Source organism: Zeugodacus cucurbitae, chromosome 2 (genome assembly GCF_028554725.1).
Source record: "Zeugodacus cucurbitae isolate PBARC_wt_2022May chromosome 2, idZeuCucr1.2, whole genome shotgun sequence".
In the NCBI taxonomy this organism is placed as follows: Eukaryota; Metazoa; Arthropoda; class Insecta; order Diptera; family Tephritidae; genus Zeugodacus; species Zeugodacus cucurbitae.
This window is the reverse complement of record NC_071667.1, coordinates 82685297-82711709: the sequence shown is the minus strand read 5'-3', so window position 1 is coordinate 82711709 and position 26413 is coordinate 82685297. Positions and strand designations below refer to the sequence as shown.

General features: G+C 34.8%; 1 protein-coding gene across 6 annotated transcripts in view; it reads left to right on the top strand.

Moving 5' to 3' along the window:
- LOC105219622 (CCR4-NOT transcription complex subunit 6-like) overlaps window positions 1-25421 on the top strand; it is a 38705-nt gene extending 13284 nt beyond the window's left edge. For 5 of the 6 annotated variants that reach the window (XM_011195894.3, XM_011195922.3, XM_029045686.2 and 2 more), the window contains 3 exons: window positions 21507-21575; window positions 21720-22032; window positions 22211-25421. In XM_011195894.3, the coding sequence (XP_011194196.1) occupies window positions 21507-21575; window positions 21720-22032; window positions 22211-22988 (1160 nt within the window). In that variant the 3' untranslated portion in view covers window positions 22989-25421. The remainder of the gene's footprint in view (window positions 1-21506; window positions 21576-21719; window positions 22033-22210) is intronic. The other variant, XR_008470062.1, reaches the window with a different exon arrangement.
- The last annotated feature ends 992 nt before the right edge of the window (window positions 25422-26413 follow it).

The following is a 26413-nucleotide window of genomic DNA, read 5'->3' as shown; positions in this document are numbered from 1 at the left end:
TACTCGTACAATCTCCGTCTTTTTAATTTATCTACGTAAAGTTTCTCACATAATTTATGTATATTTCTGTTTTTTTTTTCAATTTTCCCCACCTTACCTTTGCAATAATAAAATAATTTTTTTTCGTTCATTTTCCCTTCCTTTCACAATGGTACTTAATAATAATAAATAATAAGAGCGCCAGCGCTAGAGAAACTGCCTAGTTTTCCAAGTTAAATGCTGCATCCGCCGCGCTTTGGTGCGGTGAAAATGAATGTTGTTTATTGCAGCAACATTCATCTTTGCTGCTGCTACTTTTTTTGTTGTTGTGCGCGTGCGTGTGTGTGTGTGGTTGTTTCGATTGTACGTACTATATGTACGCCGGCGCGCACTCCATCAACTGGTCCAATCTGCATTTGCACCATCACACCAAGCGCAGTCATTGTCTTTATGAATTAAAAAAAAAGCATACACACACACACAGTCACTGCGACACAATGCCGGCTGAAACAAAGCCGAGATTTCTATTTTATTCAATATCAATAGACCAAACAGCGCAGAGTAGTACTCTCTGCAGCGAATTAGTGAAACCGTCCATTCGACTGACTATACAGCACGCATCCACGCTTTTGTCTCAGCTCCAAACACTTTTACAGTTATTAGTTGGTTGGTAGTTGCTGAATTAAAAAAAGCAACAACAACAACAAGAACAAGCTACACAACGCAGACTTGGGTGAAGATCCGCGAAATCGTCTGCTGACTTATGAGCTCCTACAACCAGCCATATGCACGAGTTGTGTGTGGTTGTGATCATTTGATCATTTTCTATGCAGACAAAAAATTGGTAAAAAGAAATGTCACAGCATGAGTTGTTGCTGCTGATTGCTTTCTTTGTTGTATAATTATTTCAGTATTTTTTGCAAATATTTATATGCTATGCGCTTTTGATTTCACACATTTCGAGCTTTAACAATTTCCAACTCAAACATTATTGCAGATATTTTCATTTTTTCAATTTGTTGAATTTACTGCTTAATTAGCAGAAAAAAGAATGAATGATTTGCAAATCACTTTGTATGATTAACGCGAAATAAACGGTAAAATGCATTGTTTTAGTAGAATGGACTAACTTTTGCATGAAGCGCTTAGGTTCCACAAAATCATATTATATATTTATTTATTTTTAAAAGGGTTTTGAATATAATTATTATTTTTATTGTTGTAATGTTTGCAGTGAATATGCTTAAATATTTAGAGATACGAGTATATCAAAGTATTCTTAATATAGATTGATCTCCCAAGTAAAATCACATATACATATAAGGTATATTAATTATTTATGAAATTAGTAAGATCATCTAGAGCAGGGTTTACAAAAAGGGCGTGGGATTAGATAAGCTTGACTCGACATACATACATATGTAGTTATTTAATATCTATAATGAAGGTTTAATTGTATTTATTAAAATTCTTGAACAGTAATACGTTCCATATAATTGGACTAAAAAAAATTTCATTGTACCCAGCATATTTTATTTCAAAAATTATTAACCAATGTTTTTTATGTTTTGAAAATTTGCTTGTCAAAAGAGTAGTAGTCTTGTAAATATTTCTACTCTTTGCGCATTTCCACTTCATTCACAAAAAAATTTTAGTTGTTTTGTCAAATTTCCACAATTATTTATTTATATAAATATATTTAGTATATAAAAACTATATTATTTTTTAAGCCAACATGTGTACCTAGTAGGTGGTCTTCATTGCCAATTACTTTGCCCAAAAACTAAATCATAGCAGTTAATAGCAATAATACAATTGTAAGGCATTTTTATTATTCAGTGAATTTGTGCACAAATAACAAGTATACTACAACAATACAAAGTATTTATTAATATAACATATTTATTTATTTTCCTATTAATTATGACTATTGTTCACCTATTCTTAGATCCAATAAATGTTAGTAGGCAATCAAGCCGCTTCACTTCTAATTAAGTATAAATGCTCTTGTTATATCAATTGACAATTGTACAAACTCATATTTGGTTACAAGTAAAATTACAGCTATTTTTAGTTTTAGCCTATACGATACGATATATGATATTTATTGAAACAAATAAAATGCATTGTTATGAACAATTGTTGCTAACAAAATACTTCTTCGTGTGTTGTGTTTAACTCTGATTTTTTTATTTCGTCTCACTTTTTAGATTTTCTTTGTTCTCATATACTGACATATGTAGGTGGTGTGTGTGTGTGCTGTGTTAGCTAATTTTCACCGAAAGTTGTTGACTTTTTCTGAGTGGTCATTGGTGTTGATTTTAGAAAACACCACAATTTTAACAGCGCCTAGTTCTCGTTGGACTGTGAACAAATAAATAAAAAAAATTGTCGGCTTAAAGTTTATTTGGTTAAAGCATTTTGAATGGTGATCTATTATTTGTTATCTGAACAATGATTTCGTTTGTCAAGTATATTGATCTCAGTTTTTTATTTAACCATCCTTCATGAGGGAATCGCTGAACAGATCCAGGACAGTATTTCAAAATCGACCAAAATGTTTATGGATTGCATCCCTTTGGCCCATGTCTTCTGAAAAGAAGTTTATTATAAATCAGATTGAGATCTAAATATCAGATATATAGTATGTCAAGAAAGTGTTTTGACAAGAGAAATATGAGAGGAATATGCTCTCTATCTCTTATTTATATATTATATATTAAATCTGTGCAAGGTGTTTTAAAAAAATAACGGTAATTTTCGTGTATTAAAAAATATATTTATTTATTTCTACACTAATGTTGTTCCCGATATCATGCACTTATACCAGCGCTTCCTCCAATCGTCGAAACACTTCACAAACTCGATTTTCGAGATAGCGTTTAGCTCTTTCAGCGATTTCTCGTATGTTTGTAAATCGACGGATTCTTAAGATGAAGATGGAGGCCTGGAGCATAGTTACAGTATTGCTTTTGGTCAAGAATTCTCGAAGAATCAACGAAGTGTGATCTTTTAACTTTAAATGAAAATCGCCAAGCTCATAAAAGAATGTCTCACCTTAGCGGTAACAATAAAAAAATAGGCATTTGAACTCTCCAAACTACTGAAATTTAAAAATTCCCGTTATTTTTTGAACACATCTTTCATAACGAAACTGCAAACAGTGACTGTCATATACATAATTTTGAACTGATGAAGATGAGCACAAATACGATTGATTGACTGGACAAACCAAAAAAATACTTAAAATTTTATGAAAAGCAAAAAAGTTATATTTGTGATATCATTTTAATCTCTATCGAATAAGTACATGCTCTGCTACATGTATCCAAGTTAATTAGAATTTACCATAAAATAGTGTGACAATTTCCTTTAAACCCATTAATACGTTTCGCTCGCTTCATAAGGAAGTGGTGGAGCATAAAAAGTTAATTTAAAGTTTGCGCAGCTATAAAATAACTAAATTGCTTTTATTTCGCAATCTTGCCAAAAATGCATGAGATCTAGAGCATTCACATCGTTTAAACGAATGAGATATCAATAAAAAGCGTGATTTTCGCTTTCTGCGTTTTTAAATTATAAATGCCGTCAAATTTCTTTGTTTCTAGTTTTCATTTATTTTTTTGTTTTTTGTTAGTTGTCTTTAAGACTTTCTACAGCCCACCCCATGCGGCTGCGCCGTAGGTTAGGAAAGAGTTACGGTAACTGTGACCTCAACTGTGGCAACTGTAATTTGCCATGACTGTCAATTAATTTTGTTTTTAGCACACTTTGCCGAGAAGAGCAACATTTAATTGAGAGATCGCAAAACTAATTAATATAATTACAAGCATACATATTCATCATCATCATCATCTAGCACAGTTCACGCTGCCATATACATGTCTAATTGTTTTCGGTGGCAAATTAAGCTAACACAAAGCCGACCATTAGTCAGAGCACAGCGAAACTCATTTGAAAATCTCTTTAAAATAATTTTTTCCACCAAAAATTTTGTGCTAATTTTGTAGACATCAACAAGCTAATTTCTTAACGCCACCTCCTCTCTGCGCCGCTATTTATGTTCTTAGGCACCTTTATACTTTTTCGCCGCGGTTTAACAGTCGAATTCATTTTATTATTAGCCATTGTTATTTAAATAGCCGACTAAACGTCTATTAACGCTTTCAACACTCCGCTGCGTTTGGCCTTTTGCGAACGACCAACAGCAGACAACGTTTATAACAATATGGAATATATGTATGTATGTATGTACTATTTGGCGGCAGCAATTTGCTTCACCTTCTTTGTCTTACGCTCGAAAAAAAGTGTTATTGCTAGCATTTAGTAACAGCATAATGCGCTTACAACTGGAACCCGGTAGGAAAAAGGTGTGTAACTTAACTGATTCGAGATACTCTGTTTATTTGATCTTTGGGAAGCGCCTTAAATATTTTATAATTTTAAACCCAGTATTATATCTCGCACAGTAACATTCGATGTCGCAGCATCACAAAAACTGTTGATTTTAGCTCTCTAAGTTGGATCCATTGGATCAGCCCGTTAACCTAACCTAACCTTGACACTTGAACATCATTTGACCACAAAACTGTTTTCCACGTTTCCAGACCTTGCTTCGTAGAGACCATTTATGAACATCTTCGGCTTTCAAACTTATAGCGGATTTGGATCGCTGAAGCCCTGAAATACTTATTTTGTTATAGTACTTTTATAACAAAAAAATTCCTCTTCTTCTATCCTATGGACTTATTATTTCTTAATTTTAAAAGACATGGTTTCAGGAGTTTGGAAATAGACCCTCAGGTCAAAGATGAGAAAATTGCAAATTAAAGACGTATTTCATCATAACTTATTATTGAACTTTACATTAATAAGATTCTATCTATGAGCGAACTCACCGATCTCGAAATAAAATTTCCAACAGGGTTGTTTTAATCGTCGCGCACATGCATAAATACCAGTATACTAAGTAAGTTTCACAAACACCACAACAGTTCTTAAAAGCGGTTTCTATTTCGCCCGTCTTAGGGCTTTGCACTCTTGTGTAAGTGAAGTGAAGAGTGGGTCAGTAGACAATTGGGTCATTTGCCCCTGCATACCCATGCACGAGCATATGCTGAAGCCAGTATACAACTGCGAGCAGTAGCGTCCGTCATTTAGTTGCTTCTCTTAGCCACATATTTCATTAGCCATTTTTTTGTTTGCTAGTATGCGTCCGCTCATAAACTAGCTACCGGCAACGATTACCGAGTATTCTATGTACGTCTTTCGGCATTTAGCAATGTGCTCTCCATGTTTCCTTTTCATCGCCATCACGGTTGAATAGAATGTGCAATTCTATGTTTGGCACGCAATCGCTGGTTGCTTATTTTCCGGTCCAACGTTTGTTTTGCCGGCAGTTTCGCTTGTTAGTCAGTCTAGTATGAGAGTCAAACTTCATCACAAGCTGTTGAGTGCTTTTGCTGTTGATTTGTTGACTCGTTTTCTTTTGCTGTGTTCGGGCTTCACGTGTCGCTCGCGTTGCGCGTTGCATTACAATGAAGTTTTTCCCAACATGGCCATTGAAATAGAAATTTGCGTGTAATAAATTTTATTTTATTACCAGCTTTGTCCATTTTTATTACGTTCGCTCTATGGTATTCTTTTGTCTTCTGCTGCTGTTAGATTGTAATGTGTGTACATTGTTGTTGTTTTAATTTTGCTTCAACAATTTGCAATTATCGGTTCTTGTCGGTTCATCTAAGCGTTTAAGACGCGCTCCTCAGTTAAATGTTAAATGTGTGTGAGTGAGTGTGGCTTCTAACGAGTTCTGCTTTTGCAAAGATTTCCCGATTAAGCTACAGTCTCTGCGAAAACGAAAGTGCGATTGATTCCCTACTTCTTCATATGTATGCATGAATACGAACAATGTAAATACCATATTATTTTCACTTTTTTCTAACCTTTCAAAAACTATTTTGACATTGTTGTTTTGCGCTAAGTTTTTGGATATTATTGACTAGCGTTTACGTTAAAAAATTTTACTATATTTAATAACAATAATCATAATAACGGCAACGATAGCGTAAGAGGTGTGTTCAAAAAATAACGGTAACTCTTGGTTTTTGAAACAGTGTTTCCAATCCAATCGTCGAAACACTTCTCAAACTCAATTCTTGGGATAGCCTAAGGCTCTTTCAGCGTATTTAACGACGACTCTTTAAAGTTGTCTTTATTTTTTGGATAAGGAAAAATTCACACAGAGACATATCTGGCGAATATGGAAGCTGGTTACAGTATTGTTTTTTTGCAAAGAATTCACGAACAATCAACGAATAGTGTATATCTAATGAATTATAAAGCCTAGACCCGTTTTTCAATTGGATCTAGCGTTTTAGTGAAGTTTATACAATTGCCTTGAAATAAACCACTTTTGGACCACAGTATCAAACAATTTCCTCAGCAAATGCAACCAACTTCAAGAACCATGATGCTCTGTAATGTTCCACTGAAGTGCCGCAATGTGCTTACATTAGTAAATATCGTTAAGAGACAGACGCTTGAAGCGATTGTGTTTCTTTGAAAGCGAATGCTATTAATATTATTAATAATTTTTCACTCAAACCTGTTGGGATCTCGTCTAAACCTGACCTATAGCACAAAGGCTGCGGGCCAAATTTAAATTAAACAAGTCGTGTGCCTCAAGAAATTTAGAAAATTGCCTCCATTTGACATGATTTTAATTTTACCACTAACAAAACAGAAAAAGAAACAAAAAACAAAAAACGCTTACACATGCTCGAGTCATATCCATTATGTGCCATGTTGAGCTTGACGATTTTTCTACTCGTTCCCTTAACGAGCGCGTGTTCCCTACTTGCAAGTGTATGAGTGTCTGTGTTGTGCTTTGTAAACTGTATGGGAGTTTTTGTGTTAAGCCCAAAGCAAAACAATTAAAATATAATTTTCAAAAATTCTCCACATTCAAATGTAGTTTTTCTCTTTCACTTTTATTGGCACGCAATCGTCGACAGAGGCATACCCACCTTTTGGTAAAAAATACACTTACGTCGTATATATCTACATACATACATGTATACAAATATACACTTTCGAAAATGTGTTAATTTTCTCAAATTTGGCTTTATTAAACGTTGGCAGTGTGTAAATTGCTCAAAGCGATATCGTGACCAGAAACCCAAATACAGATTTTCATACATACATACATTCATACATATAAGTACATGTATATCCGTAGATGTAAACTATTAGATCCACGTGTTAAAGAGAAGAGTTTACACTTACACTTTGCTTCCTGATAACACAATACATTATTGATATCATCAATCAGTAATATGATATAATGAAAACTTGTATAATATTGCTAATATTTCTTAACATTGAAATTGTTTCGATAAACAAATTGAAGTTGTTGAATAGGAAGGTCTATCGAATCAGTTGCTGTTCTGGTAATTATAAGTGAAAAAAACTAAATTTAACTAGGAATAACTTTATGTGGTTAAAAACAGTCAAATCTTCGAAGATTATATCACAAATATATTTGAGGTTAATTTTTACTTAAAAAACTTTAATTTATCTAAAGCAGTTATAGGTGCAATTTCCGTGAAAATAATTATTTCCGGATCATAGATTCACTTAAGAACAGACTAACTATATTTTCCGATCGACGCTCCATACTTTGACTGGTAGTTTCATCATGTCTGACATAAGTCTACACACTCTTTATCATTCTAACACATTTGAAATTCTCCCACCAACTTCTGCAAGATTGCTGTGAAATTTGGATCTAATTGTACAAAAATACGATGATGATATAAATTTAGTAGATTATATATTTCATAAAGATGAAAATACTTTCGCGAATCCACCGACTGTTTTTGATTACAAGAGTTTGATGGCTCCCACGTCACTGATGACAGTCATAACCTCGAAGTCGTAGATTATTTCGACGAACAATGTCAGCCATGAAAACCAACGCAGTATCAGTCCTGCCAACGGGTTCTACTTTGGATTGAGTAGGCAACTGAAAAGTAAAGTCCTCTCTCGACGAACAAAGACCGCACTCTACAAGTCCCTCATCGTGGCACGCTGTTGTTAACTCGGCTATAATCGCGTAAGCGGTGTCTATAAGCTAAAAAGAAGAAGAATATACTTTTGATAACGTCGACAAGAACATCTGTATGTTTCAGTTTTACAGTTCGACTCACATATAACAAAACAAAAAAGATAATATTCAGAATGTAAGTGTTGATTCGCTTGAAGTTAATGGCCGAATTGTTTTGTCCAAGCTACAAGTATTATCAGTAACCATATGAACTCATATTTAGCAAATTATTCCTCCAATTCGATCATTGCTTGTTTGTTCCAAAAATTACACTAATAACTTTGGTTGTCAAAACTAACGGAAGATATTTGAAAAGGCAGAAATAGGGTTCCGTTTGAGATCTTTAATTATCAAACTGTCATCTTATCTTGTATGTGTATGTGATTGGCGTTGCAACCGTTTAGCCGGTTATAGCCGAATCGACGATAGTGCGCCACCTCTCTCTCTCCTTCGCAGTTCGGCGCCAGTTGGAGATCCCAAGTGTAACCAGGTCGCTCTCCACCTGGTCCCTCCAACGGAGTGGAGGCCTTCCTCTTCCTCGGCTTCCTCCGGCGGGTACTGCATCGAACACTTTCAGGGCTGGAGTGTTTTCGTCCATTCGGACAACATGACCTAGCCAGCGTAGCCGCTGTCTTTTTATTCGCTGAACTATGTCAATGTCGTCGTATAACTCGTACAGCTCATCGTTCCATCGTCTGCGGTATTCGCCGTTGCCAATGTTCTGAGGACCATAAATCTTACGCAAAATTTTCCTCTCGAAAACTCCTAGTGTCGTCTCATCTGATGTTGACATCGTCCAAGCTTCTGCACCGTAAAGCAGGACAGAAATGATAAGCGACTTGTAGAGCTTGATTTTGGTTCGTCGAGAGAGGACTTTACTGTTCAATTGCCTACTCAGTCCAAAGTAGCACGTGTTGTTGATGCTGGTTCCCAGGTCATCTTATCTTACTTACCTATAATACAGAATCAGTACCATCGGACCTGTCTGATACATACTCGTATGTAGCTTTAAACCAGGGTCGCTGCCTTGAATGAGAATTTTATAACCGCTTGCATAAACAATTGTCAATTAGAACTGCCCCACATTGTATTTAAACAGGTTCTATACACTTAAGTATGTCATACATTTTTAATGCATCGTACATTCCTATATAATTTCATATTTTGTTGTTATTACAAAACAAAAAAAAAATAAAACTGTAAACTGTCTGGAACACAAACTGTTAGCGGTAAATGACCCAATTCTGGATACGTTTATGTGTCACATGGTGTGCCTATTGTGACTCCCCTGTGTGCCGGTTAAGTGGCCGCTTAACTTAACTTTGAACTTAAATGCCAGTAGACGCTATAAAACCGCACACACCAGCGGTGACATACGAGTATGTAGCTTTGTTCGTGCCCTCACATGGGATTGCTTTTTGGTGCAAGATTGTTGCTGAATGAGTTGGCAAAATCGCTTGGCAGTGTTGAAATTTTCAGTGACCAAGTTCCAAGTTCTCATATTCGGTTTAGAATTACATACAAATATACTCGTACATCAGCATAAGCTGACACTTTCCCGTTGTTGGGTCGCTGATGCACACGCACACACACAGCCGCCGCCGCCAGCAGCGGTATTCTAGCGGCTCTCTTGCAACACAATGGAAACTTTGAAATTCTTTTCCAACTTAACAGCCGCACATCAAAAAACCGCACAACAGTAACACACATGTTGCGCCATCAAATGTGGGCCTTAGCCGAAGTGTGTGCCGCTAGCCGAAATATGTGACATTCGGACTAGGCAGAAGTTTGGAGTAAAGAAAAACCGACGAGTCACTACTGAATAGCGCAACAATTGTGGCTACAATGACGAAGAAGGTTATGTAAAATGTCAAACAGTTAAGATACTAACGGTCAGAATACCACACAGTACCAATAAATTTTTGACCAGGTTCCATTGTGTTGATTGTTATTGCTACGTGAAGCTTCTATACAGATCTTCAGTTTGTCATTTCTAATATTCTTAGTGACTGTCATGATTTTTGATTGCAACCGTTATATGCATATACTCGTATCTGTTCATATGTATATACTGACATATTTATGTGGTATATAGTAATTAAGTAAAGAAAGAAAAATGGTATACTTATAACCCAGTTATACATATCCACTTCATAGAAATTGCATTTCTACAGTTTAGTACATTTTTTATGTACCGAGGTTCAGGAGTAACGACATACATAGTTATACGACTCCATAAACTTTTACGATTGTGTAGAGTTCATGCGCTACTTGCTCGTATTTAACTGTTCAACCGAAAAATATTACATAATTAACTAATTCGACAAGTTTCATCGTTTTTACCGTTGTATTTATTTATTTACTTTTGTATTTCCGTAATTTTCATCACTTATTTGCTTTGAAGTTAATGGATTTGTATTATTAGTTACACAACTTCGTCTTTTCACGTCAATTCCTACTTATTGTATGCGAGAGTGTTGTTGATATTTTATTATTATACAGTTTTCAGTTTTTCTCTGGTTTATTGGCTCTACCGCGGCTATAAATTTAATCCGTGAATTATTTGTATTATTATTTATCATGTTACAACTGTGCATAATTATGGGTATTTTGGTTATTGGGTCAGTGGGGCCACCCTGTAAAAGATTACATTTTCAATTGTGCGAGGAAATTTATTTTTGTTTTCGCAGTTGTCTACTGAAAATATTTTCCTACTTATTCCAGAGTTTCAGAGTTCATCTGTAGTGTTGAACGTTCAATATGTTGCCTTCGAAAGACTCAGCTTGATAAACTATAGAAAAAATAAATTTTTTAAGATTTTAATATATGTCCTTAGATAATCCGGTCGTTCTTCCTCATATCGATGCATTTCAAGTGATTCCAGCCAATATTATTTTCATTTTTCGAAGTTATCACTCGCTTGATCGCTTGTCAGATACTTGAATTAGTTTCTCTGATTTCCTGCAAACTACTTCAAATTTGGTTTTAGTAGGTCATTTGTGTTAAACTGGTATCTAATAACGGGTGATTTTTTTGAGGTTAGGATTTTCATGCATTAGTATTTGACAGATCACGTGGGATTTCAGACATGGTGTCAAAGAGAAAGATGCTCAGTATGCTTTGACATTTCATCATGAATAGACTTACTAACGAGCAACGCTTGCAAATCATTGAATTTTATTACCAAAATCAGTGTTCGGTTCGAAATGTGTTTATCGACAAATTTTGTTCAGCGATGAGGCTCATTTCTGGTTGAATGGCTACGTAAATAAGCAAAATTGCCGCATTTGGGGTGAAGAGCAACCAGAAGCCGTTCAAGAACTGCCCATGCATCCCGAAAAATGCACTGTTTGGTGTGGTTTGTACGCTGGTGGAATCATTGGACCGTATTTTTTCAAAGATGCTGTTGGACGCAACGTTACGGTGAATGGCGATCGCTATCGTTCGATGCTAACAAACTTTTTGTTGCCAAAAATGGAAGAACTGAACTTGGTTGACATGTGGTTTCAACAAGATGGCGCTACATGCCACACAGCTCGCGATTCTATGGCCATTTTGAGGGAAAACTTCGGAGAACAATTCATCTCAAGAAATGGACCCGTAAGTTGGCCACCAAGATCATGCGATTTAACGCCTTTAGACTATTTTTTGTGGGGCTACGTCAAGTCTAAAGTCTACAGAAATAAGCCAGCAACTATTCCAGCTTTGGAAGACAACATTTCCGAAGAAATTCGGGCTATTCCGGCCGAAATGCTCGAAAAAGTTGCCCAAAATTGGACTTTCCGAATGGACCACCTAAGACGCAGCCGCGGTCAACATTTAAATGAAATTATCTTCAAAAAGTAAATGTCATGAACCAATCTAACGTTTCAAATAAAGAACCGATGAGATTTTGCAAATTTTATGCGTTTTTTTTTTTTAAAAGTTATCAAGCTCTTAAAAAATCACCCTTTAGCATTACAAACTATGAATTCCCGGTCATTTCAGCTGGTATTATAAAGAAGGGAGACCAAAGCTTGCATTACCAATTATTTGGGCGTAACTCAAACATATTGGCGTCAAGGTATACATACAAACATACATGTTCAATATCATCAATTGTCAAACAACTGCAATCCGACACACCTCTTTGAAACAAGAAACAAAGCTAAGCGGAAAGGTTAAACAAAATATTTGTAATCATATTTTTACATCATCTTCTGATTAATTCGACCAAATGTGTTTTGCAGGCCAATCCATTATCTTTCCGACACTTTGTCTGCCTATTTATAGGTTTGCTCTTCGTCGTTTTTATTAGCGCTTGCCGCAGCTGTTTTCTATGTTATTGCTTAATAGGCAAAAATACACTACTTCATTTCGGCTTCATAATTAGTCATACCCATAAAGCTGCCATCTTCAATATGTACATATATACCAACAAACTTACACGTCTGCTTGTCTGAAGTGCAGATATTTAGGTAAATCTGTTATAAATGGCCGAGTACACACGTTCATTTGCCATGTATTTCCGTTGATTTTTGTGCATTTTGCTTTTTTTGGTGCCCGCGTTTCAGTTCGTACAACAATAAATGGTAACTGTTACTTCGGTTACGAAACATTTTAACTGTCTGTCTGTCTGTTACTTTTTGTCTGTTTTGCTTTACTTAAACATATTTTCTTTTTTATTATTTATTCATGCATTTTGTTTTTGTTTTTGTTGGTTTGTTGTGTTGGTTCCGTTTCCAGTGCCGTATCGTATGTTTTCGACTTTTTACATTTGCGCGGCTTAAATTTGTTATTACAATTATATTTTGTGGCTTGTAGAAGAAGAAGAAGAAGAAGCGCTCACTCTTAGACAATTCGCATAATTGGCCCACATTTTATTTGATGACCAAATAAACCGTTTTTAAACGCCTCATATTCAGTGTCATGGCAGGCGAAAAGTATTGAAAACGTTCGTAAATTTATGTTTTTGTACTTTGAACATGTTTAACCGTTAAAAGTAGTGCAATTAATCGGCTGACAATTTGATTCAATATTTTTATGTTATTAAATTTTTCGGACCAGACATGTCTCCGTGTGTGACTTTTACCTATTTCCAAAACTAAAGAGAACCTTAAAGGGTCATCGTTTTGCAAACAAACTAGAAATCGCTGAAAGAGTCAAAGGCTATCCCAAACATTAAGCTTAAGGAAGTGTTTCGATGATTGGAGGGAGCGCTGGTATTATAATGGGGACTATCGAAAGACGTCACTATTACTGTAGACGAATGTGTTGGGATTAGCTTTTTTATACTCTCGCAACAAAAGTTGCTAAAGAGAGTATTATAGTTGTAAGTCCTAAAACTAAACGAGTTAGATATAGGGTTATATATACCAAAGTGATCAGGGTGAAGAGTAAAGTTCAAATCCGGATGTCTGTTTGTCCGTCCGTCTGGCCGTCCGTCTGTCCATCCGTGCAGGCTGTAACTTGAGTAAAAATTGAGATATCTTAATGAAACTTGGAACACGTATTCCTTGGCACCATAAAAAGGTTAAGTTCGAAAATGGGCGGAATCGGACCACTGTCACGCCCACAAAATGGCGATAACCAAAAACACATAAAGTGTCTTAACTAAGCCATAAATAAAGTTATGAAAATAAAATTTGGAACATAGGATCGTATTAGAGAGGGGCACATTTGAATGTAATTTTTTTGGAAAAGTGGGTGTTACCCCGCCCCCAAATAGGTTTTTTGTATATATCTTGCAAACCAAAAAAGCTATATAAACCAAACTTTCTGCTGTCGTTTCTTTTAGCCGTTTCCTTATACAGTCCAAAAATGAAAGAAAAGAAATCGGAAGAAATCGGCGTCGCCCACTTATGGGTCAAAAACCATATCTCAGGAACTACAAGACAGATTCTAATGAAATTCGGTATATAATATTTTCTTGGGCATACGTCCTAAATTCTCTTTCTCGAAAAAAAAAATTAAGATTACACCCTGATGACACGTGTGGAAAATGGATGAAATCGGTTCACAACTACGCCTACTTCCCATATAACTCAATTTTGAATCCTTCTGATTCTTTCAATTTATAATGTATACATAAGAAACAGATAAAGATAGCGAAATAAAACTTTACACAAATACTGTATTTGAGCTGTGACATCACTTGAGGAAAAATTGTCAAAATCGGACCATGACTTTTCAAGGCCCCTGATATCAAACATGAAGAACTCAGTGCCTAAGGGTAATTTTTCACCGAAAATATAGGTAAATCTCTAAATAAATTGCGAGAGTATAAAATGTTCGGTTGCACCCGAACTTAGCCTTTCCTTACTTGTTTATATTACAACAAAAAAAGTTTTGAAGTTGAAACTGTTACTGCTTAAACTTAACTTATTAATTACTTACTTCGAAACTTTACTTATGAATTACTTTCGAAACAGTTTAAAACATTTTTTGTATAATTTTTCGAAAACAACTTTTAAATTAACTGCTAGAAAACAGTTGTAAGTCACTCATTTGAGTTGAGTTGAGTTGCGTGTTACTCATTTTCTTATAATTCTATTGTTCTCAATATATTTGGACATTTAGCCGATTCGATCAATCTCTAGCAGCAAACACATACTCAAACACTAATTGCTCGCAAAAAACACTGAAGGCAATGCCTTAAATGAAAGTACAATTCATTTAATTCACTATTATTCAATTATCTTTAGTAGGCATCTCAAGGCAAACACTTCCGTCAATTTACACGCCGAATTTGTTTTTATTGTTTTACTTGTTCAAATGCTACACTTTGTCTTTGTAGTAGTTCAAACTATTTGCTGGCAAATGCAAAAATAAAATCAAAGTAAAGTGGTGCATAAAATAGCAATTTGAACAACAGTACAACAAACAGTAGCAGCAACAGCAAACATGACGTGAAACGGAGCGACTCCAATTCACCGAGCCGCCACCACCACCGAAACGAGTAGTGACTTAGTGAAAGTACTTAAAAGTGGATCATCCGAAAGTGTCGCCTACGACAATCATGGCAATAAGAGGAAGAGGAAAAAATCAAATAAAAGCAACACAACAACATACACACCAGCTATGCGCTGTGAATGTGTGGATTATACAGCTTTCCTGCTTTTTGTTTTTGTTTCGTTTGGCAACACAGCAATAGTCGGTGAAAAACTATAAAGCAGGCAATAAAATCAACTGGCAAACTGAAGATTACAACACCTGCGCAATGCGACTGCGCGTGAGATTGTGATGGCAATGCTAGTTGGAGTGGGGGCGGCAGCTATGTGACCGCGCTGGCGTAGTAGCGGAAATGTAGCTCTGCAGCCAGCACTACTATACTGTGCGCTTGCGGGCTGACTAGTCGTCGTCCGTCTGGGTGACAGCGCATGCGCATGCTCGCTGTCAACGGCAATGCTATCATGTTTTGTATATGTCGTGTGTGTATGTTATGTAGATTTATGCATAACATATGCAGAAGCAACACAAACCCGTTTGTTGGTCACTGGTTAATTGACGATCAATAAAAATTATAAAGCAAAAGCAACAACAACAACAACAAAATATGCTAAAATTTAATGTGTTTATAGGAAAAAAAACAATTAACTCGTAAATAACAAAAACAATTCATTGCTGCAGTTCAAATATTAATTAAGCAGTGCAAGTATGCTATTTTTATGACTGTCTGGTGTGGCCAGGTGCGACCCGGTAGGAAAAGCCAACGCATATTTCGATCTACAATATGTTTGGCATTAATTATAAATTTAGTTAAATAGATCCAATCATGCTTGTTGGGTATTGTCAGCTTGTTTTGCTCGCGAGCTTCGCTGTTGCCGCAATAGTTGTAGCGCACCAGTTGATGTGTTTGGCTGTTGCTGAGGACGCTGTCAGGATTGATGGCGATCGCATTCGAGATGTGGTGCAGTTTTCAATCTTTGCCCACGAATATTCGAGCATCGCCCGACTGCCAACTTCACTGCCCGCCCGCCAGTCAAAGTGGTGCAACTGCGCATACGAGAGATGAACGTATGTCGGCATCGGTTCTCACTTTTGTGTGTGGCTCAACTTTTGGCAGGCAACGAACGGTTTTGCGTGTAAATAAAAAAATGTGTGCATAAAAATGCAGTTAAACTGGTTTCATTTATAGTGGCAGAGCAGCGCAATAGCGGCACTAGCAGCAAGCAAACTGTCGAAGCCCTGCCACCCCTGTCATGTGGATGCAGCTTTGTTGCATGCAATGGATGGTGGACTTACTTGTTAAAAGTAACAACACGTCACGACAATGCCACGGACATGATGTGATCCGCATGTGTAGCAATAATATGCTGTTATTTATTTAAAACGGTTTTATTAGCAATATAACGAGAGTCAATATGCGATAGGCCATAACGGCATTTGTCCTCGAGTAATCAGTAGCTTGACATTTCTTTCCAAAAAGAGGACTTTTAACATCCCAAAAGTAGACGGACATTCCTTCAATATACGCTTATAAGATTCTAACCCCTTTCTGTTGGGTGGTTCCAGAAGCGCCGGCAAGTTAATCTCTCTATAATGGACATTTCAGTAATATTTTTGTGACCCTGGTTAGAGAGCTGAGAGATTAACCACCCTAATGTCGTGCATAAAAGTGTCTATCAATATCTGTGCGATATATGTATGAAGTAGCAGTCAGTGAAGCAGTAAATTCACTTTCTTTTTCGATCGACCAATGGCCAAACGCAATACAACAACACAATCGATCGAAAACTCATTGGAGCAGCAGCAGGAGTTAACGATGTAGAAATCGCACACACAAAACCCACACACATGTCTACTAGGAGATCCCCAACAACTACTCATCAGCTGATGCTGGCTTTGGAGGCTTTCGAACGCGTCGTTACGTACAAGCTCATGCATATGTAAATATTTAAATTTTCGCTTGCTTTGTCAGTGTTTTGTTTGCGGGAGTGTGGAAAGAGAGTGTAGAAACAAGTGCGTTCGCTTTCAAATAAAAACCCTTTACAACAAACAAAAAAATAAATTTCATCTTAAATAGTAATAATTTATGATGGGACTACATGTAATTTAGTAGTTCACAGGATATCGACTCACACGGGGTCTGAATAAATACATTTACGTTCTTAAGCTCCGATATCTTGAAATCGTTTCACTTGCATAGCGGACAATTTTGCTTAATATGCTCCACATTGAGTTTCAGACGTGGGAACTTATCTCAAAATGATCAGTGACTAGATTTAAAATATATATTTTAAGGCTTTTTTGCTTCGTCCATCGACTCTAAAATCGAAATGTCTTTAAAATTTCAAAAAATATCAAAAAATAATAATTTTCAGACTCATTGTAGGAAAACTTAAAAAATGCAACTAAATTAAATAGATATTGAATTGATAACCTCTCCATAACAATACCGCGTATGGAAAAATCCACTTGGAAATGTTGTTTGTTGCCGCTTAGTACAAAGCTAGCTGAGAAACTGAAGGTGCAAGTGTGATTTGTAAATATCGTGACGATCGAGTTACTTTAATATTTATTTTGTTTGTGTTGTCTTTCTTAATATTTGACTGTATTACGTTTTATTTTTTTGAGTGATTGTACATTTATATAGGTGCACATATATGTATATACCTGTGATAGCTTTTTCCACTTTGGAAAATTTCATATTTCTTGAAATGTCTAAATTTCCGTCATATATTTTATATTTTTAACCAAGCACACATAGCATCTTGATGGACATACCTAATTTGAAATTATCTTCCAGATTTCAAAACCTAGATCATATTCAAAAACATAAATTTTACATTTGGGTGAAAAACTTTAGACAATCTAAAATTATTGCCACACCCACTCCCTGCAACCTCTGCAGTTATTGCTATTCAAACTGATGAAATAAATCATAATCTGTGTTTTCGTGATATCGACAAATATTGAAAGAAGTTTCAAATGATAATGCTATGGAGGGAGCACCGTTTTGACTGTCAATAAAATTTTCAAGGAAATCGTTAGAGGGTCTTTAGTTGCTTATTTATTTTCTTTTCGGTTTTAACTTTTTTTCTGTTTATTCATATGAAGATGACGCCACGCAACAGTGGGTTTCTGTTTACAATTGGCTTCTCGTGTGTCTGTTTACCTGGTGTCGGGCAGCGGGGAGAACTTTCACTTTTTACGATTTTATGATTCGGTTAATTTTAGCTCCCTCTTTGTTGCCTTTGTTGTCGGTTTTTTTTTTTTTGCAGTCATAATCTTTGCCTTTGCTATTGTATTTGGTGTTTTTTTCTTAATCTATACGCTGTTGCTACCAACTCTTTTATTAGCCAGTTGTAACGGATTTAGCTGCAGATTTTTGCTTTTGCTTTTTGTCTTTGTTTCTTCGGTTGTGTTGGTTGGTTGTGGCTCTGCAACTAAAGTTGGTGCTCAATTATCTTTTTATAAAAAAAAACAACTTAATGACTTTTAAATAACCCTGAAATCGTTGTAATTAATTTTTAGTTTTACAAGCTTATAAAAATGTTATACACTTACATACATACATATCACCATTGATTTAAGCAGACGTTGAGTTTTGTGGTTGTTACGAAACATTCGATTGAATCAAATTATTATTTTAATCATGTAATGAAAGTTGGTAATAGCTTAATATTTTTTGGTTTTCGATGACAAGCTAATCTATTTCCACCAGTAATAAATACAAGCTATTCGATTTCGTTGTGTGTCATTAGTGAATTGTTTCACAAGTGGTACAAGTATGCATTTTTCTGAATAGTTCGTTTTCGATCCTAAATTGTACATTAAAAAAGACCAAAAATCCGAAAATTTTAAAATGAAAATGTTGTCGCCTTTAAAATTGACCAAGCATCTTCAAATCGCCAAAACACTTCTAAACTCGATTTTTGGGCTAGCCTTTGGCTCTTTAAGCCATTACTCGTATAATAAATACGTTAAAAAATGTAAAAAAAAAATAAAAAAATAACACTTTGACCATTAGACTTTTGGACAATTGGTAATTTTAAAATTCCCGTTATTTTTTGAACACGCTTTTACTTCTGCAAATTTTTCATGTGCAATACAAACCACATTCGCTTCCGAATATTTCCATCAATTTTTTCCGCTTCCTCAAACCGGGCTTTTCTGTAAGCGTTTCCGTTGCGTAAATTACATGCGATGCAACCTCGTCAACCGCAACGACAACAAAAACAAGTGTTATTTGAAATCTAATAAATCAAGCAGTGTTAATTGAATGAAGAATGTCTATAAAATAGCCTCAATCAATTTGTTACTCACATTTACTACTTTAATTTAATTAATAGATAGACTTCTTGCTCTTAACATATGAAACACTATTTCCATTTCGATTCAAACAATTAAATTTGTTCGCAATGTTGGCAGCTGACAATTTCAAGCGCAAGCCAGCGAACAACTCGTTGAATCACTACTCCAAGTGTAAACAATGTAACTGTCAATAAGTCTGTTAATCGATTTTGTTATTGGATTGTTACGAATTTGTATAGCAATTTAAGAATAAATTGAATTTTAGTGGAAAAAACTATGAAATCTCTAAAATTGATTAATAGATCAGTTTAAATTTTTTTATTTTTTGTTAATGTGATAAATAACATAATATGACAATATTTCAGTATTTTACCTTAACTGTAATCTAATTGTTACAGGAGACATACCCTACCCGCTTTTAGTGCCCAAATAACAGTTCAGTCTAGATGTTTTCGGTAGGATTTTTCAAGATGCATTTCTTTCAAAATTTCCATATCAAAAGTGTATTCGCAAATTTGAGTCTTCAGGTGAATTATATCTTTAGTTGCGAAATAATAATACAGACATACAACTTGTTTGGTAAACATCAGTTTTAATTAGTAGGACTTGGCGATGAAGTGCAAAGTGTATATCAAATGCTTAGTAGTTACTAAATTGTACACATGTTTATAATATGAATATGATTTTTGCGCTAACATTGATATTGCTCTTGTTATTGTTGTTGTTAGTTACACGGAAGTAATTTGTGGGTCACTTTCACCGTCGCGCTTGCAATTGCTCATTGACTAACACCAACGTCATAATACATAGCAACAACATACACCTAATCATACGCCCATAACAACAACAACAACAACAACAAACACACAAAATAATAAATCCAGTGCAATCTAAGATGTTTGTTGTTTGTGGCGTTTGCGACGCCAGCGGCTTAGTTAATTCCCTCGACGATTTCGTGCAAATCGCGCTGAGAATAGCAAATGAAATAGCGCACATTTGTACATAAATACAATCATACATATGTGTGTATGTCCGTGTATAGACTCATTATGTATTCCATGGGCAAAGCGTTGCGTGTCTGTTGGAAGTAACGCGAATCCACTTACCCACCACCTTTCCAATTCCGGGCTACCTAATTATATCAAAGAAAGTGAAATGTGCAATTATCAATAATTTTTTTCATATCTAATAAGCTTTGTAGCAGGTGATCGCCAAATATTCGTATATATTAACACCGACTTGTGTGTGTTTTTTTCTTCTCACACATCCACGGTAATATCTTTTAGGGAATACAAATTAGTTTTATTTTACAAATCGAAGTGGCGCTAAAATATATCAAATCACGATTGCCACCTGAATTTTTATGCGCAATCGCTATTTACTTTTCTCACGAGTGATATTTTTATAGAAGCGCCTAATAAATTGCTTTGTGGTTTATAGAAAACCAATGTTTTATATAAGTACTTAACCTTACTTATTCACCAACGGAAAAGAAATTGTCAACGAAATCGATTGATATTGATTTAATATTGACCAATCTTCTCCAAGTCCAGACTTGCATCTTTATATGTTTTAAATATAAAAATTCCCTTATATTTATATTAGAAGAGCCTTAATAACGAGATTTCATCAGAATTGATGGAAAAAGTCGGGACTGATTAAAAACCTTGTTTAAGCCATGTAAAATAAATCTCAAATCTAGGGCAAAAAAGTTCTTGAATTACGATTTTCGTTTGCTAAAAGCTCACATTGTGTGATCTTTTCCAATAATTTTAAAGGTCTGTCGTTTTGCAAGAATACGAGAAATTACAAAAGTCGAGTTTGAGAAGTTTTTTGACGATTGGAAGAAGCACTGACATAAGTTCATAATGTCAATTTGGGACTATTCTAAAGGGACTATTGGGACTATTCTGAATCTCATTTTTGATAATGGGTAATAATATAAGTATCTCAAATAGTTCTTGATTCTTAAAACCCATTTGGAGAGAATTCAAAACTTTGAAAAATTCAACATAACCTCAATAAACATGAACTGTTACTCGTATTGTATTTAAATATATTTGTGTGCTTTAACTATCTAAGAATGTGGGGTGTAGTGAGAAAAAAAACTATATTTTGAATTTTTTAACATCTTTCTTATTTAATTTCTTACTTATAATCTAATTTAATTTATTTTTAATATTTCTAGTTTCAATCACCCCTCCGCCTCAGCGTCCATGGATACCATTAGCCAAACCGAACAAATCGAGGCCAGCATGTGAGTATCCTGCTTTATATACTTTATATCGCTCCTTTATTTGTGAATTTATAAGCTCATATCTACATAAATACATACATACCTATGTATGTACATAGACACAATACATACATGTATTTAATTACTTTTGTTTGTTTGTTACAGGCATCTTTACAGTTATGTGTTATAACGTTTTGTGCGACAAATATGCCACACGACAGATGTACGGATACTGTCCATCATGGGCCTTGAGTTGGGAGTACCGGAAAAAGGCGATACTTGACGAAATCCGTCACTATTCGGCGGATATAATTAGTCTGCAGGAAATCGAAACAGAACAGTTTTATAATTTCTTTCTGCCTGAGCTGAAGGCCGACGGCTATGAGGGTATTTTCTCGCCGAAATCTCGTGCCAAGACTATGTCGGAGATGGAACGTAAATTTGTAGATGGCTGCGCTATTTTCTTTAGAGCTGCAAAGTAAGTGCAAAAATATATCAAACTAGAAACGCTATTTAGTAGGCTACTCTACAGTATAATCTGATGGACTTGGTACTTAATTTGATGTCTATAAAGTTTTTTAATTTTATTTTGATTTATTGCTGCATCGTGTAATATTTATTATTAATTTGTTCCGACTCTTACACCTTTTATATAGATTCACATTGATTAAGGAACATTTAATCGAATTCAATCAATTGGCAATGGCTAACGCTGAGGGCTCGGACAATATGTTGAATCGTGTAATGCCGAAAGACAATATCGGTTTGGCAGCATTGCTGAAAGTGAAGGAGAACGCTTGGGATCCGATGACCGAGGTGACACAAATCTCCCAGCCCTTACTCGTTTGCACTGCACACATTCACTGGGATCCCGAATTCTGCGATGTGAAACTCATCCAAACGATGATGTTGAGCAATGAGCTTAAGACTATTATCGACGAGGCGAGCCACAGTTTTAGGCCCGGTCATAAGAATGACTCGAATAGCGTACAATTGTTATTGTGCGGCGATTTTAATTCCTTACCCGATTCGGGAGTTATCGAATTTCTCGGCAAGGGACGTGTAGCAATGGACCATCAGGATTTCAAGGACATGGGCTATAAATCATGCCTGCAACGCTTACTCTCGAATGACACCAGCGAGTTTACGCATTCCTTCAAGTTGGCCTCCGCCTACAGTGAAGACATAATGCCGCACACAAACTACACGTTCGACTTCAAGGGCATTATTGATTATATATTCTATACGAAAACGGGTATGGTGCCGCTCGGGTTGTTGGGTCCCATTTCGAATGAATGGTTGCGTGAGAATAAAGTTGTTGGCTGTCCGCATCCACATATACCATCGGATCATTTTCCGTTGTTGGTCGAATTGGAACTGATGCATACGGCTGGACAACAAGCACCGCCTAATGGACTGATCAATCGACGGTAGCAATAAAAGGTTAATTGCCAAATCAGACAACAACAACAACAACAACAAACGTAACTGTAATGTAGCTGTTGTAGGAGTAGCAGGACAGTTTAGCGTCTGCTAACCGCCGCATAAAGACCACAAACAAACAAACAAACCAACAAACAGACAAAATATACAAACAATAAAACATAAATAAGTAGATAAAAATAAAAAAACAAAAACAAAAACATAAAGCAACAAATCGTCATACATACATACATATACATACATAGTTACCGAAACGGCAGTAGTTCATATAGACATTCATACACAATCACTCATTCATACAAACATAAGTACACCACTCATTGTCAACAACAACAAATTAAATACATAATTAAGTTCAACAACAACATCAACAACAATGAAAATGTTCAAGGACCACTACCATCAACATAAGGAGAATAACAACATCATGTATGGACCATACACGTATAAAACCACAACAACAACAAATATGTGCATACATTTTAAGTTTGTAAAGCTAGTAAATATGTAGTTCTATAATGTTCCCCACATCTATCCCATCTTTATTGATCCCAAACGGATTTTAGCTATGTCTTTCCACATCCTTCAACCACCGACTGATAAATTCCCTTTCACATCCACGCATTTTCTTAATGCAGCAATGCATGTTAGCTCAATATATGTATGTATGTATATGTTATAGGAGCAGGCGCAAAATAAGCTGGCTAGAACATTGAATATTCCATTTTCGAATTGACGTTGCTTTATTTTATAGCTTGACAAATTAAATGCATCAATAAGATATGCAGACTGTATTATACTTCTTTAATTATTATAATATCTTTCTGGTCACTATCGTCCACATTCAATTCATAATTAGAATTTTTAAAATGATTTCACCATATTTTGCTTCTTAGTCTCAAATTTAAATGCAGTGTATTTTTAATTTAGGTTTTTTTTTTTTTAATTAATTTTCATATTTTTAATTTATTTGTTAAATATTTGTTGCAAAGAAATTTCCAAGTAAATTCATAACGGTTTATTTAAAGAAAATGTCAAATTTCTTAATTTTTTATTTTTAAGAGCTATTTTATTTAGCAATGTCAGTCGTGTGAGCGTAAGACTATCGCTCTCCACCAGCTTCTGTCAGATTTGACACACCTCGTCTGCTCATAGCACACTATTTGGATTCCATACACTTTCCCTTCCGTCCTACCACCAATTTGCCATGGAATTTTGAAATATTTCTCACTCCCAAAATTAAAAAATCATTGAAGTCATGCATTGTATACCATCCGCAATACTCGTAACGAAGTTTTTATACGTAAAGAAAAAATTAATAGATTTTATTGATTGCCAGCTTTGGGAGTTGAAATCCATCAAAATTCCAAAATGTATGTTACACTGTCCCCCCTCTCTGTTACTGCCTCACGGTTTTAAATTTCAAAAACTTGACTTATGATCGATCTTCTTCATCGTTTATGCAAAACATATTTTTAATTGAGCCTAATTTTAAGCTTTGCAATAGAATTTTCTAAGTTTACCTACCATTAAAGTTACTTTCAATTTTTTTTTTTATAAATATGTATGTATGTAAAATTGCTTTATTTTGTAATAAGTATTTACTGTATATCTTTACTTTTTAATGTAAACTAATTTAAGAGTAAAGGTCGTCATTTGTCACACAACACCGTTTATGTGACACAGAGTAACCAGTAATGTAAAAGCAAAAACACAAAAAAACAACAAACACATCGGTGAAAAGCACACGCAAAACCTCTCCTAAAACTCCTCCAGTACTATTTCTGCACTAGAATCTGCTATCTACCATTCTTTTGATTTCAAATTGTAAAGCAAAAAACAAAAAAAGATAAGAAGTCTTTTGAAATTGTAAGCAACCCAAATACAAACGAACCTAAAATAACATACATATGTACGTGCGAGTGGTAAGGAATAAAAGTAAAATAAAACAAGCTAATGATACTACATGAAAACCAAGAGGTATTTTTGCATTTGAAAATAAAAATTGTGAATTAATAAACGTTAAGAAACCGCAACAACACCAATAATATAAAAATAATTTAGCGAAAATGCTTGCATACATACATATACATAATAAAAAATTGGTTTTATACACGGAATGCAAAATACATACATACAAACAAATAAAAGTGCTAAGAAATTTTTATGAAAATCTAACACAAAAAATAGTAAAACATGTAAAAACACCAACTAAGTAACGCATTAAAACATAAAATATTTGCCGAAAGTATACATACATACATAATGTATTTTTATATAGACAAACAAACAAACATGTAATGTAACTGGAATGTTTAGAACAAGATTATGATGAGTGGTTGATTGAAAATGAAAACACAAAAATAAAAATAAATTAATAAATAAATGCTAGAAAAAAATACAAAAAAAAAATAAATAAATAAATGAACTATTTAGTTGAACAATTAAATGTAAACAAATAAATAAATACGCATTTATCTAATATGTCGCATCTAAAGAACATCAATCAAAAGCCTCATGCATCTGTCATTACTCACATCAATATGGCATTCTCGTTTAGTCTTATTAATAGATTTCGCCACCATTTACTAGGCACTTAGTGTTTTTCTTTTTTAACAAATCGCGCATATTTATATGTAAAACAGTGGAGCGCCGATTTTAAAGTTTCTGAAAACTGAATTTCGAACATATTCCCTAGCAGATTTAACTGTTTTGCTGTCGTGCTTCGTAGAACATTTAATCGAAGTAAAGAATAGGATTTTTAAAAACTCAAAAAAAAAAACTTACTACTTTGTATGTCAAGAAATTTGTTTACCTTATACAATTGTAAGGCTCGTGTTGAAATTACATTTTTTAACACAACTTTTACACATTGATTTAACTAAAAATTAAAAGTCTTTTCGTTTGAATTGAAAGGTATCTTGTAACTGTAGCAAGTTACTGCCGCCGCACGACAATTACGTTATTATCTTTAACCGACAAGGTGTTTGGATACAGTTCTAAGAAAATATTTAAAAATACGTGTAACAGTTGTAAACATTAACAGATACAGTACAAAAGCAATACATAAAGTAAACGATGCCTAACTTCTAACAGCAATCATGCAATTTTTATAGAATTCTTTCAAATAGTAATGCAATAAATATACTTAAGTTTTAAAATTCACAAAATTTGCTATACTCAAAGGAATGCACGCGTTTTCTAGCGAGGAACTGGGTGCTAATTTCGAAAAACGTTGTTTAAAGACTTTTAAGAAAAGTTGAGTTTTTTTAAATATTCAAAAAATAATATCTACCAAGTTTTCAGGCGAATGAGTAGATAAATTTAGTCAAGAAAAAGTAGAAAATACAGCAACTCAAAAATTACACGAAGTGAAGTGTGTGAGATTGCATGGGTGCAAATATGCGCATACCCCA